Here is a 14185-nt window from a genome sequence, read left to right as displayed (position 1 = left end):
TTCGGATGGGTTTTTTATAGAGGAGATTGGGTTTTTCTCTTGGACCGGTTTGATTTGGTTTGTTGAATAGTTGACACGTGGGAGTATGAATGTCTATAAGACTAACACGTGGGAGGACAGGTGCCAGCGATGTGTTGAGGAGATTTGGTCAAACTGTTCGTCAACAAAATCGCACTCCAATTTTATCTCATACCACTAGATAAAACTTTTGTTGTAGGCTTACACGTGGCAAATATGGAGAGTGGTGTGTTTATGTTGTACTCCTGGGAGTTGGGTAAGTACTTGACTCCGGTTCTTGATTGCATGAAATGTATACTTTCGGACTCACCATTTTAAGAACGGAGACACTGAAAAGGTGGCTTGATTTCACCAAGAATCAAGTTTGTGTTGGAGTTCGGTTGAAGAATATTTTCTTCTTAAAATTGAAAAATCTTTTTTCAAACAAATAAATTTTTTTTCTATATTTTTATAATAGTTGATAATTGCATTTTTCTTTGAAAGAGTATGATTTCTAATGAAAATTAAAAAAAAAAAAAAAAATTAATTAAATAATTATTTATCAAAAAATATTTACTTTTGTAAAATTATAAAAACGATCTCACCATTTGAAGCAGTGCAATGTTTTTATTTTTATTTTTTTTATTAATTTTCGGCACTTAAAGTGGTCAAATTTTCTTTTTTTATTATGATAATTTCCCCTTTAAAAAAGCCAAAAAAATAAAAATAAAAAATACCACTTGAAAGTGTCATTTTTTTTTATTATAGAGAAATACTTTTGCAATACTCGAATCAAACTTGTATAAAATCGAACCAAACCAAGAATTGAACTCTTATGCAAAATATGTATATAATTATTATTATGAATTATTTTAGCTGTTATGACATAGATTAATGATCTTTCATGAATAAACTAATGACTTTATATGGATAGATTCGTGATTTATTGTATAAAATTTTATTTTTATTATATATTTATTTTTTCATTAAAAAATGTTACAATTTATATAATATTGGCAACCCGTAGAACCTGGTTTGGGATGGTTTGGTTCCAATGGAATTTGGTTCGGTTTTGATTCTTATTTAGTGGTATCGACCTATGTTGGTTCGGTTCCAATTTTACCTCAAATCGAACCAAGTTGCATCCCTACCTGTGGGTATCTGGAATCGATTTATTTTGTCATTTCTTTCAATACTATAGATGATTTAAGTTATTTTTTATTCAAAATAAATGCATCTTATATAAAATTCTTCAATTTTTCATATAAATTATCGATTGAATCTTCAAATGAGCTGCTCTTCTAAAAATTTATTACTTTTAACAAAGATAAAATTTTATTTTAAAAAAAAAATTATTAATTTTTATCTTTAATATAACAAATTATAACTCAGTTAATAATACGTTAAAATTTTTAAAGGATTTTTTTATTTGTATATATTTTATAATAATGATTTGAAATACTTTTTTTTTCTCATTTGATTCTTGAGAATCAGAACTAATGAGTACCTGTGATTTTTGGTGGTTCCGATTCCAATTCCATTTATTTTGGAACCGGATCCAGAACCAACATCAACTAAATATCATGATTATGGTTCTACGTTCTTTAATAACCGATCCATTAACACCCCTAATTGAACCCCAAAATTTAAAACTAAAATTCAATGGTGAAAATAAACACATCAAAAACATAATTTTTTTTCTTTCTTCCAACCCTCTAGATTTCATCGAAAAACTCAAATAAAAATAAATAAATAAAAGAAAACAATTTTTTTGACTTGATATAAAGTTTTGAAAATGGATGGCTAATGAACTTCTGCTCAACTCAAAAATTTAAAATTAAAATTCAACCGTGAAAATAACTTTTTTTTTTTAAAAAATTTTTTTCTTTCAAATTCATAGAATTTTTTCTTCTATAATCTCGAAGCATTGGATCATGTTTTTGATGCCACAAGGTGAGTCCAAGGACCCTTAGTAAGGGTAGTCGTACTCTTTAAAAAAAATTGCACAAAAAAAAAAAAAAAGTACGTCATTTTAATTGGTAGAGATTTTAAAAAAAATTTAAAATATTGCGCCACTTCAAGTGGGGAATTTAAAAAAAAATTAATAAAAAAAATTACGATTTCGATTTTTTTTTTAATTTCACAAAAATAGGTACTTTTTGATAAATAATTATTTAATTTGAATTTTTTTTATTTATAATATTTTTTTTTTTTTTTTTTTTTATAAAAATAGGTACCTTTTGACTATCACAATTTTTTTATAAAAAAATCACTAAATTTTTCAAAAAATCACAATTAATCTAAGGGTGTCAATGGCCGGTTCCAGTTCAATTCTCAAGAAACTTAGAAGTTAGAACCAGGGGCGGAGTCGGGATTTTCTTGTTGTGGGGGCAAACTACGGTTCCTTGTATGGTTGATGAACTTGAATGGTGGGAAAATTATTTGTGCTGAAAAATACGATTGGAGGGAGGTGAGAGTGTTGGGGCAAAAATTGAAGGGAGATGAGGGTGTGGGGGTGAATGGAGAGAGAGGTGAGGGACTGGAGACAAATGGTACACGTAATTAGTTAAACATACAGGGGTGTCTCAAAGTTCTGTGGGGGCAATTGCCCCCACCAGCTCCTTACTAGCTCCGCCCTGGTTAGACCCATAATCAATATATTTAGGTTCGATTCCAATTCTTGTCAGTTCCGAAATAAATGGATCTGGAATCGTCAAAATCACGGGTATCCATCGATTCCGATTCTCAACAATCAATGAGAAAAAAAATTTTCAAATCATTATAATGTTTTTTGCCTTTCAAAAATTAACATATTATCAACAAAATTATTAATTTAGTTATAATTTGTTGTACTAAACATACAAGCTAGTGATTTTTTTCAAAAATAAAAATTTATCCTATTTAAAATAATAAATTTTTACAAGAATAACTAATTTTAAATTCCAATCAATAATTTATACATGAAAAATTGAAGAACTTTATATAACTTGCATTTATTTTAAAATTAAAATAAATCAGTTCTAGATACCCATGGCCGTGGGTAACCATGGGATAGAACCTAACGGTTCTGTTCCGAATCCTATCAATTCCAATAAAAAGGGAATTGGAACTAGAGTAATTCGATTTTGGTTAAGTGTATACCCATTGACACTCATAAATTAATCATGATTTAATGAACGATTTTTTTTAATAAATCACAAATTATTTTATTTTTTAAGTGTAATCTTATCATTTAATATATGAAATACATATTTTTAATACTAAAATAATATTTTTAATCTCCGATGTTTTCCTGACTTTTATCGATTTGTGCCAATTTTTTTTTTCTTTCTGAATTACTCCTAAACCCCTACTTTGTCACCATGGAGGCATGATTGTCACGGCAAATTACCACAAATGTTTGTATGATCTCAGAAATCCTGTTAAGAAAAATACAAAATTTTGCGGGTACAAATTTCTGGCTAAACGGAGATTTGAATGATTGCACATTTTCCCCAAATAATTTTCCACTCAATCGCTGTGTTTGAGTTGAGAGAAATGAAATGAAGAGTGGAGAACAATGAAATGAAGAGAAAAAAATGTGAGGTTGCACTCTCAACAAAAGCAGAGAGAGACAGAGAGAGAGAATCTTTTAAAATATTTTATAATTTCAACTCAGCCCTAGATCTCTTTTAAGATATTTTAAAATTTCAAAGTTGTCCAAATTTCTCTCCCATCATTCCATGGTGGAGAGATCATTCCATGGTGGAGAGAATTTGAGTTTCTCTTCTCTTCACTTAATGGGTTTCTCTTCAATCCATTTCTTTCAATCTGAACAAAGTGTGGGAGAAAAATGCCTTCCCACCCCAACTCCCCAATATATGATTTTTCACCCCCCAAACTGAAACCCAATTCTCCTTTTGAAGTTTTCCTGGGTTCAAATGAAACAGCAGAATTTATTAATTTTCAACATAATTCATTTAAAAAAAATATATACAAAATTTCCAAGAAAAAGAAACCCACTCAATCAAACAGACCCAAGCAACTTATCCAAGATAAGAGGAAAACTTACAAAAGCTAAGCTGGGCTTGCAGATAGATAAAGAGCAGTATTTACTAAGATAACCAAAAATATTCATGGTAGCAAAATGGCACAACTCCTTTTAAAGTTACAAGTTTTACACACTTGAATTAACTACTCTCACAAGGCCACAAAATGGATCAATATGATCAAAAGTCTCTTTCTTAAGGTTGCACACTCCTAGAAGCAAATTTATAAGTAACTCACATTGATAAAATAGTTCAATCTAAGAAACCTCACCTCTTGGGTGGGGGCACAAGCAAAGTTTCAAAAGTAGATTTAATTAAATATTTAATAAGACAGGTTTAAATTGCAAACTTAACGACTATTACGAACAAAAAAATTGAAAACTTCTTCACCTCCAATCTACCTGTGGAGAGAAAAAACAGTACAAAGAAATAAGAAATTTGTTACTCTCAAGAGGAATTTTTTTAGGGATGGCAGCAAATCTAGACATTTTCCAAGTACCTTAAAGATGAGTTCATGCAAATTGGCTTCTGAGTAACCTACAGATGTTCCACAATGTACCTTGCTTGCTTGGTGAGATTGATATCAGTCTGTCAAAATGTGAAGAACCCATTAACAAAGCTGGAAAAAAAAAAAAAATCCTTTTACAAGTTGGGGGAAAGGGTCATCAAATAGGCTAATGGAAGATATGCAAAAGTAATCCGATTCATTCATTTTTTTGAACAAGAGTTTGATGCACCCCGCAATATACTACACAACAATCCTCTCGCTAGAATAGATGGGCCTACCAGAGAAGCTGGGAAGGAAGAAGAAAAATGCTTGTAAATTCACCTAAGTTTTATAATGGGTATATCTTTTTGGAAAATTAAAGATTATATTTGGATAAGAGTAGTTCTGAGAGTTTTAAGAGTTTAGGGATTTTTTCTCACATTTGTTAAGTTGGAATAGAATTAGGACAGTAGGTTAAGGTGTTCTATAAGAAAAGAGCCATTGCTTAAGGAGAATATTGAGAATTATGAAGTAAGTTTATTTTTATAGATTTCATTTGGAGTTTTAGCCACAACCATTTTTGTCAAGACTTGTGCATGTTCTTGGTTGGAATTTACCTTGGAGTTGACGAGGACAATAGCTAGTAGGCATACTATGATTTAACATACACTTTTAATTCTATAATGCTTCTCTCAATGATATTTTTACACAGTTGTAACATTATACACCCAGATAGTTATAAACCCTTACCTCTTAGTTATTCAGTTTATTTCAGAATTGAACAGAAGACCTTTATTTCTAAATCCATCGGTCATTGTATCTAAAACAGGTCAAAGAGACATCTGCGAAACCACATTTAAAAAATCAGAACAAATAACAACAGAAAGTGGACTTAGGTAATATTCCCTAAAGGGCCGTCGAAACTCAAGACTGCTAATCTTCCAACACATTCTTTAGAGATGATCATTGAATGCATGAAGCAGTTAGCTCATAATGCAAAAGTGGAAAAAATATTTCATTTCTCTTTTTTTTATATATTCTAATACCTTCTTCTTTTTCTCTAGGAAAAGGAACCTTCTGGTTACAAGTTTTCATGGGGTTGATGTTGGAGGTACTACTTGGGACTTGGGTTTCAGAAGGCCTTTGAACAATTGGGAATTACCAAAGGTTTCGGACTTGTCAGAGCGGCTTGATAACATGTCTGGAGGGGTGATCAGGAATGACTCGAGGTTTTAGATTACTAACAACAAAGGGTTATTTTCCGTGAGAGAGTTTTACAAAGATTTAAATAAAAGTGGAGATGCTTCCTTCCCCCATGTGGCTGTATGGGGTCCTAAAGTGCCCTCTAAGGTAGCTTTCTTTGTGTGGACTGTTGTTAAGGAAAGAATCCTAACTCCAGACCAGTTGAGAAGAAGTGGATTTTGCGGTTGAACTACTGTTGTTTGTGTTTGTGAAATGAGGGGTCAGCCAACCATCTCCTTGGGCATTGCCTTGGGGCAAAGGAGGTGTGGGTTCATTTCGTATTCTTGTTTGGAGTGGAGTGTTGTGCGCCGGATTCGGTGAGAGGTGTCTTTGAGGAGTGGTCCTAGTTGGGGGTGAGCTTTCACCTGTCCAAGAAGTTACTTTGGAGTTTAACCCTGTTCACGGTTACATGGGGCCTATGGAAGGAAAGAAATGCTAGTATGTTCGAACGGAAGGCTCTCTCTAGTCATGAGTTATTTTTGTCGATTCTTGGATTTCTTTATTTTTGGTGTAAGATCTTCAAGGAATTCAAAGGGGTTTTCTTTGAGGACTTCCTTGTCCGTTGGGAGTTTGTTTGTAATCTTTCAGAGCCATTGCTCCTTCTTGACTTTTGTTTCTTTTTCTTGTTTCTCTGTCTTAGTAGGTCATCTCCATCTACTACTTGTATTTGTTTTCCCTTTGTCTATATGTTGAAAAAAAAAACCCTCTCTTCTTGTATCAAACAATCTTTGAACAACAAAAGAATGTAAATTCAAGAATTAAAAGTCATAAATGGGCCTACTTGATAATTTTATATGAATGCTAATTGTAAAAAGGATTTACGGGACAATTCATAAAGGAAGTTTCACCAACAGATTAATCATTAAGAGATAGGACTATTGGAACAGGATAAGAAACAAATGCATAAGCAAGGTTAACTAAACACAGATTTGCAGGGCATATCCAGTAACTTGCACCATTTTTTTATACCAAAATTTGCAAATGCGGCCTATTCATTAAGTATTTATGCCCGACTATTGAGTGATAATGTGAAAGATATTTGAAGATGCTTGATGTAGGATAGAACACATAAACCTAGAGTTCATGTTAAAATTCTGATTCTAGGGTAGAATCTCAAGAAGTAGGAGTAATGAAGAATCTTTATGTTGAGCATAACAGACTAGAATCTTCAAGCTAGGTTCGAGATTTTGATGGAATCAATTGCAAACACTACAATTAAGAACCAATATTGAGCTCTTATACTTAAAAAAAAAAGGGGGGGGGGGGGGGGGGGGGCGGATTTCTTTTATTATTCAATCTTAAAAAAAACTAACTGCTAAATTTGTTTATTGGAGCTCCTTATATAGATAACTCAATAACAACTTAAAAACCTTCTAAAATATCAAAAAATAACTTTCTAATTTATCTATAACATATTACTAACTTTCTAATACTATTAGAACTCAATTTAGACACCTAAAAGAACTTCTAATTATAACTTAAAAAATAAAAACGAATTTTAAATATAAAACAAATTAGAAACTTCCCAAAATTGAAATAAAAACTAACTAATAGAAGAAACTTTCAAAAATTAAAATAGAAACTAACTAAGACCAGTTAAACAACTTATAAAATAGAAACTCAATAAAAAAGAGAGTCCTAAAAGAAGTTGGACCAGGTCTTGAGGACTGGTCAAAGATTGGATCGAGTTGAGTCAGTCAAACTGATTTGACTCAGTCAATGTTTCTGATTTCTTTCTGTGATGCTTCTTGACTCGATCATAGGCATTGAGATAAGTATCGACAAACCTATCTACATCAATGCCTACTTGTTATGATGGTAGTAGAGTGCACTGATAGCATGTCCAAGGTTCAAAACCATCTTCACCCAATAACCCAATGATGAGAGTGGAGCGTTCATCACTTTAGGGAGAACAGATCAAAAGGATTTAAAGGGTTCAACATGTAAAGTTTTAAGTATCTGAATTAAGTATCTATGCTCAAATGAATAAATTTGGTCAGCTTAGAAAAATACAGCACATTTCACATTAAAGAAAATACATCCGACTTATATGTTTAACTATAAAGAAAATACATGCTGTTGGCTAAGGGCCATGCCGTCATGGGAACTTAATGGTTGCATGCTAAACCAAACAGCGGCATGAATTAGTGCAATTAACATACCTTGGCATAAAAACATCAACGATCATCTTAATGCACGCATGGCAAACCAACTTCCTGACCCAAAATTCAATTGATTTGCTGTGTCTTGGAAATCTGACCAATATTTGTCACTGAATTGTTGATGATTGAAAGGCGAACTTTGAGACGTAAAGCTAAATCAGCCTCAAAGTTAGGAGACATCTAATCAGTCTGATTGTTTGGTCCTTCCCCATCCAAAAGGGGCCCTCCGAATTGAGCCATCCACATGGATGTGTTGATGCACCACAAAGTGACATGGATAATGGGATGGAGATCCAATAAGGGTGAGGATGAAACTCATTTACATGATTGTATCTAATGCTTTTCTTCTGAAGCGCATACTCAAACCCACATATATATGTATGTCATATATGCAGAACTATGTAATGAGGACATGAAAATGTGCATTGGTGTCTGACACGAGCATGCATCTGCAAAGGCAACTTTGAGAAGCCCAAAATGCAGATGAGTCTGTACAATATATTATATAATATTTTTGTTATATTTACACACATGGTAGATTTCTAAAAAGTGAATATAAGAAGTTATTTCTATATTTCTTAACTTGATAAAAGTATATTTATAAAATAAATATAAAACCCGGATTAAGTTTACCAACTTAATAAATTAGATTTTGCGGAAATTATTATACCAATCCTCTTTCAAAAGTTGCTTCCTGTAGATAAAGAAATAATCTGAAGGGAGACACCACCTTATGTGCTTTTAACCCTAAAAATTATAGCTATTTTCGTGTTTCTATTAACAAATCATTAAGATGATCGTTGTATAGAGCAAATATCAAACAAGTACACTTTATGATAAAAATAACTCAACAACATAGCACTGATGAGGAAATCATAATGACGTAACCTACTAAAGATCCCAAAATGAAGATTCTTACTAGCTCAAGAAGATGGCGGTTGGATTCCCGGGAGATGGCGGATTCTGCGTTAGCAATGAGACGTGCTGCCCAGCTTTACTAACAGCATCCTTATCCAACACCGAAAAAACTTCCATGTGCTCGAGGCCCAATTGCCTCTTAATTAACTCCACATTCTCACTTAAGACCTCTATCTCACCGAATGGTAGCTTCAAATCCAAGGCCTGGACCCCAACAGAGATTGCCTCATCTTTCTTGAACCTCAAGAAAGGCATACAAAGCTTTTGAATCTTCTTAAAATCTCCGGCCTTCCCGATGGTGCTGTTCTGTAACGCCTTGAGAATCTCTTGATCTGGTGCAAAAGTTTGAGTCTGACTCTTGAACATGCTTTGAAGTATCCTTAAGCACTCCTCTTTCCATCCATCATACTGCTCATTCACATATATCAGGCCTACTGTTGGCTTGTTTTCTTCATTCACAAGGGTTGCTGAACCCCCTTTTTGTTAGCTTTCTTTGAACCAGATACTTGTTTTTGGATCAACTTCCGCATGGCAACTATCGAGTCTTGCAGATATTTATTGGCTCTCTTGAGGGTTAGATCTGGTGAATCGGCATTGGGCCAACCAGCATTTACAACAAACCCATCCTTTTTCAAGAGCTCTTTCCACACATATTCAGCATAATGTGGGCAGATTGGCGTGATCATCCGTGTTTGAACATCCATGAACCGCCACAACAGGTCACGATTCATGCCACCAACTCCGCATGAGAACCTATACTCGTCTCTGGCAGCCTGGAAGTCATAAAACCCTGTTTTGAGTGCTTCTCGGAACATGAACTCATTGTAGTTCTGCTCAGTCATTGTAACTGCAATATTTATCTCATTAGCAAATACACGGTCGGCATAAGTAGATGGAGGACCTGTTCTCAGAGATGTCTCTGCAGCCAGAACCTCTTCCATCCATGAGATCTCTTTTGTGAGTCTTAGGATTGCAGCATTCGAAGTGTCAAAGACGAAGTTTGCATCATCCATTCCATCCCCAGCATCGGCTAGAGAGAATCGTGTGGCGTCAGCCGAGAACTCCTCAATAGATTGGCGTAATGTCATGAAATTACCGGTGGACTTGGACATCTTCTCGGAGTTGAGCATGATGTGCCCATTGCATCTGAAGCCACGGGGCCAATGACGTTCGTGTAGGAGAGCCGTGTGGTTATAAATGCAGAACGTAAGATGATTTTGAATTAGGTCCTTACCCGAGACTCGAAGATCGAAGGGGTACCAATATTCAAACTCTTGCTTCATCTTGTTAAGAAGAGAAGAAGAGATGTCAGAAGACTTGGGGTATGGACCCTCACAAAACACATAATTCCAGACCTCATCTGTCATCTGTTGTGGTTTTAGTACAGAAGTATCAGACCCATATATGTCTCCATTCTGTAACATATGAGCAATGGTGTAATATGCCATGTAAAGAGTGGAATCAGATAAGGACTCTACAAGGAACTGCTCATCCCATGGAAGACGAGTCCCCAAACCAAAAGACCGGGAGCAAGCCCACTGAGTCAGCCAGCTCAAGGTATGCTCGAAGCCATGTCGTGTCTCATCACAGTAGAGCTTCATGTTGGATAAGCACTCCTCTGCCTTCTTCTTCCATTCTGTTTCCCCATACGTGATGTACCATTGGTCCGTGAGAGCAACGACACACTCGTCACCTGATCTTGACATGATCTTCTTCTCAGGTTCGCTATACTGAACTGCCTGGTTGGTGTCTAGAAGTTTACTCCTGATTAACGGCTTTGCCTCCTGGACTCTCATCCCTGCATATTCTCCAACGAGCATTGTTCCGTCGGTGAAACCTTTCAAATAGGTCAACCTCTTCGCTTCTGCAAGCTTCTCTTTCTCATTCTGGCTCTTAATTTTCAAATCAATGCAAACCTTCTCGGCGGATATATCTCCAAATTCTGGGATGTTTATGATGGGTATGACTTCGAAGGGCAAGACCCATTCATCCTTCACACCGAACTTCGCCCTGAGAGCTGGTTTTGACTTCAAATCATGAAGAGCCATATAATCATCGGGGGAGTCACTTGGCACGCTAGTCACGACCCCCGTACCCTTGTCTGTTAGGATTGTCAGCATAGGGAGCGAATATATGATCTCGTTGAATGCCAGAGGGGACTTTAGTGGCAAACCAATCAAATCACGACCAGTCAGTTCAACCAAGCAAGTTGGCTTCTCTGGAATCCTAGAAAAGTTCTGATATGCAAGGTTAAGGGCTGCTCTCTGTGTGACAATAAACACATCGGTTTCATTGATTTCAAATGCTCCATACTTCCCATCAGGCAAAACCCACATGTTTGTTTGCCCATACATGGTCTCAGGTCTCAACGTTGCTGCCGCCAAGAAGACTTTTTTTCCTTCCAAAGTTCCCAACTTAGGCGGGAAAGGTGGAACCACCTCCATCTTGATGAGGATGTAGTCTTGGGGCTGGACACCTTCACCCGAGGCTCTGTCGTGGTCTGCACACGGTTGACCATCTAAGGGCGAATAGATGGTGTATCTCTTGTCCTTGACAATCTTCCCCATGTCCTTCAACTTCCTCACCTGCATAGTCACCAAGTTGGGAATAAGTCGGCAAGGGAAAATATCGGAAAATTTGATAAAGTCGAGGGGGGGGAGCTGCTATTGCTACATCAATTCCTATGTAAATCACCAAACAATTGCACATAGTTGGTGTGGCAATAGCAGCTCTAAGAAATAATTGGGGAAAATCGAGCTAGGATTAAGGTTGTGTAACTATTCATAATAGTTCATGTTAACATATTATATCATCAAATCCTTACACTAAACTACAATAATAAATCACTGAAGCCCATATAGATATCATCCATCCATCCACAACAAATTACCACAGGGTCTTAAACATATTCAAGGTATATATTATACCGGTCAAAATACAAAAATCAATGTAATTATCATTTCCATTGTCATTATCTTACATTTTATCAGTAAACTTGTAACCATTATCTTCATCAAGGTCATATCCTCTTACTAATGCATCAAGCTCACCTTTCATTTTTTTTTCCCAATTTAATTTAAAAAAGTCATGATTTAATCATGAAGTACGTGATTTAATCACAAAATCCATAAAAGTCGTGTCTTATTGAAAAAGTCATGATTTGATCGCGACTTTGTCAATAAGTCGGAGAATTTGGTTACTATGCTTACCTGCCACCTAACAAATGAATCATAGAATGGGTTCATATCAGTTGTGATGAATGAGCGTCGCCAGTCACAACCCAAGCCAAAGGCCTTGAGGTCTTCTTTTGCCAAAGGAGGAAAATAAGTAAGCCAGTGGTATGGATCTTGAAACTTGAAAATTTCATCGTCAGATAGGCCATAACTCCTCATGATCTCCCACTGAGTCTTGTCTCCTGCCGATTTTGAAGCAGCTTTGGACTTTTTGCTCTTGAATTTATCTGGTAAAGTCTGCCCCCCTTCATTCGCCTCTTCCATCTCCAACTCCGTGTTAACAATCTGCTCCTGTATGGTAGGAAATTCGGGTGGGTATCCAAATTTTTGGATCTCCCGAGTGAGTTTATCTGCAGAGGCTTTGATGGGCATTCCAGTGCAATGAAAAGCGAAAGGCAAGAGTACATTGGCACCCCTTAATCTATGATAAGCTGAGGCAAATTCAAGCTTCGACAACGAGAATGCATGACCCAGATGGAGATAACCATTCATGTAAGGGTAGGGAAAGTTTCCGAAGAACTTTTGGCCTGTTTCGGGAGGTTTTTCACACGATTCAGCTCTGAAAATGTCTTTCTCATCCCACCAATTTCGAACCTTTGCTTCTATCTCTAGCAACCGGTCCCTCCTGGCATGACTCTTTCCAGTCTCCATTTCCTTACTGGGAATTTGACAGAAACTGCAAAATAACTAAAAGTAATCAATCTCTACTCGGAAAAAAAAGAAGTGGGAATCTAATCATCCCAAAATCAAATAATCAAGGTGACGAGATAGAGAACTCAACCCCAAAACAGGGGAGAATATAAAAACAGACCCAAATCAACAAAAACGACCCAAAACTTTAAAGATCTGAATTAACCAAAACTTCAACGAACAAAGACCCACATCAATGGGGAAAACAAAATATCAAATGTAAATAAGGGGGAAAAAATATAACAGACAAAAATCACCACAAAAAAGAAAAATCTTGACTTGAAGATGATATATTTTGAGAAATGAAGAGTTTCTTGGCTATCCAACAAAAAATCATTTTTTTTCTTTTAAAGGATAAAAATCAACCAAAACAAAATAACCCCTCCCCAAAACCAAAATCAATTAGCAAGAAAATCAAAATAAATGAGGAAAAACATGTCTATCTATCCAAAATTTCAATATGAATCAAAAGCTAACCACATAACTAAGAACAAAAAAACACAGATCAGAAACCCTAGAATTTAAATGATTTGCAGTTAGTTACCTGAGATTAAACACTAATCTGTGTAGAACATTCCTTGAAACCCCAGAATTTAAATGTTGTTTGAGGTTTGAAGATGTATAGAAAGCCAGTTAGAATCTAGGTTTAGGGTTTTAGGACTGCAAACTCATCCCTTTTAAAAGCCTTCTGGAACATAGATAGGGTGCTGTTCATTCTTCATAATAGAGAACGCGTTGTCTCGGACGAGTCAACTCGTTTCTGGAAAATAAATAAATTTTTTAATAAATGGAGAACTGCTATTGAAACCTCAACTTTTACTTATTACACCCCATGAAAGATTTAGAAACATCTTTTCGAGCACTTTAAAGATTTGGCTCAAATTATTCTTCAACATTAGAAAACATTATAACACTCACTTCAACTAATTTCAATAGTTGTTTATAAATATGATTAGTCAAATATAAAATCCTAACAATCAAAATGAGAGGGATTCTATTGGCACCCCAACTTTTATTTATTCTCAATCATTCATTTATTTTGTTTATTTTTAATAAGGATGTAATAAATAAAATTTGGAATGCCAATATCATCTCTCATAAAATATACAAAATCTCAATTGACTTTGCCGAGTTTTATTGATTTGTTCAAGATTTTGAAGTCATCTGGTTTGCCTTGTGAGATGGGATGAATCTTGAGACACCGTGTAAATCCATCTTGTTAGGATATCAATATGACTTGGACAAGTCGTTGTAACCATGGTACTAAGGACACGCGTTAAGATGCATTAAATACACCTCCATAATTTATTTTACTATCTAAAATATTCTCAAAAGACATTTTTCACACAAAAATAGTCACAAGCTTTTCTGATTTTTTTTCAAAAATATATAAAATTCTTTGAATAAAAGATTTGCCGATTAATTCAA

General features: G+C 35.1%; 1 protein-coding gene across 1 annotated transcript; it reads right to left on the bottom strand.

Annotated features, from left to right (window-relative positions):
• Positions 1-8834: 8834 nt before the first annotated feature.
• Positions 8835-13471, bottom strand: LOC147395973 (ATP binding/leucine-tRNA ligases/aminoacyl-tRNA ligase). Its single transcript, XM_086452384.1, is given in 4 exon segments — positions 8835-9310; positions 9313-11419; positions 12044-12743; positions 13302-13471. Coding segments are annotated over 3 exon segments (3258 nt in total). The 5' UTR covers positions 12719-12743; positions 13302-13471.
• Positions 13472-14185: the final 714 nt, after the last annotated feature.

This window comes from Akebia trifoliata, chromosome 8 (assembly GCF_017979445.1).
Source record: "Akebia trifoliata isolate Shusen 1 chromosome 8, ASM1797944v1, whole genome shotgun sequence".
In the NCBI taxonomy this organism is placed as follows: domain Eukaryota; kingdom Viridiplantae; phylum Streptophyta; class Magnoliopsida; order Ranunculales; family Lardizabalaceae; genus Akebia; species Akebia trifoliata.
This window is presented reverse-complemented; position numbering and strand designations above follow the sequence as displayed.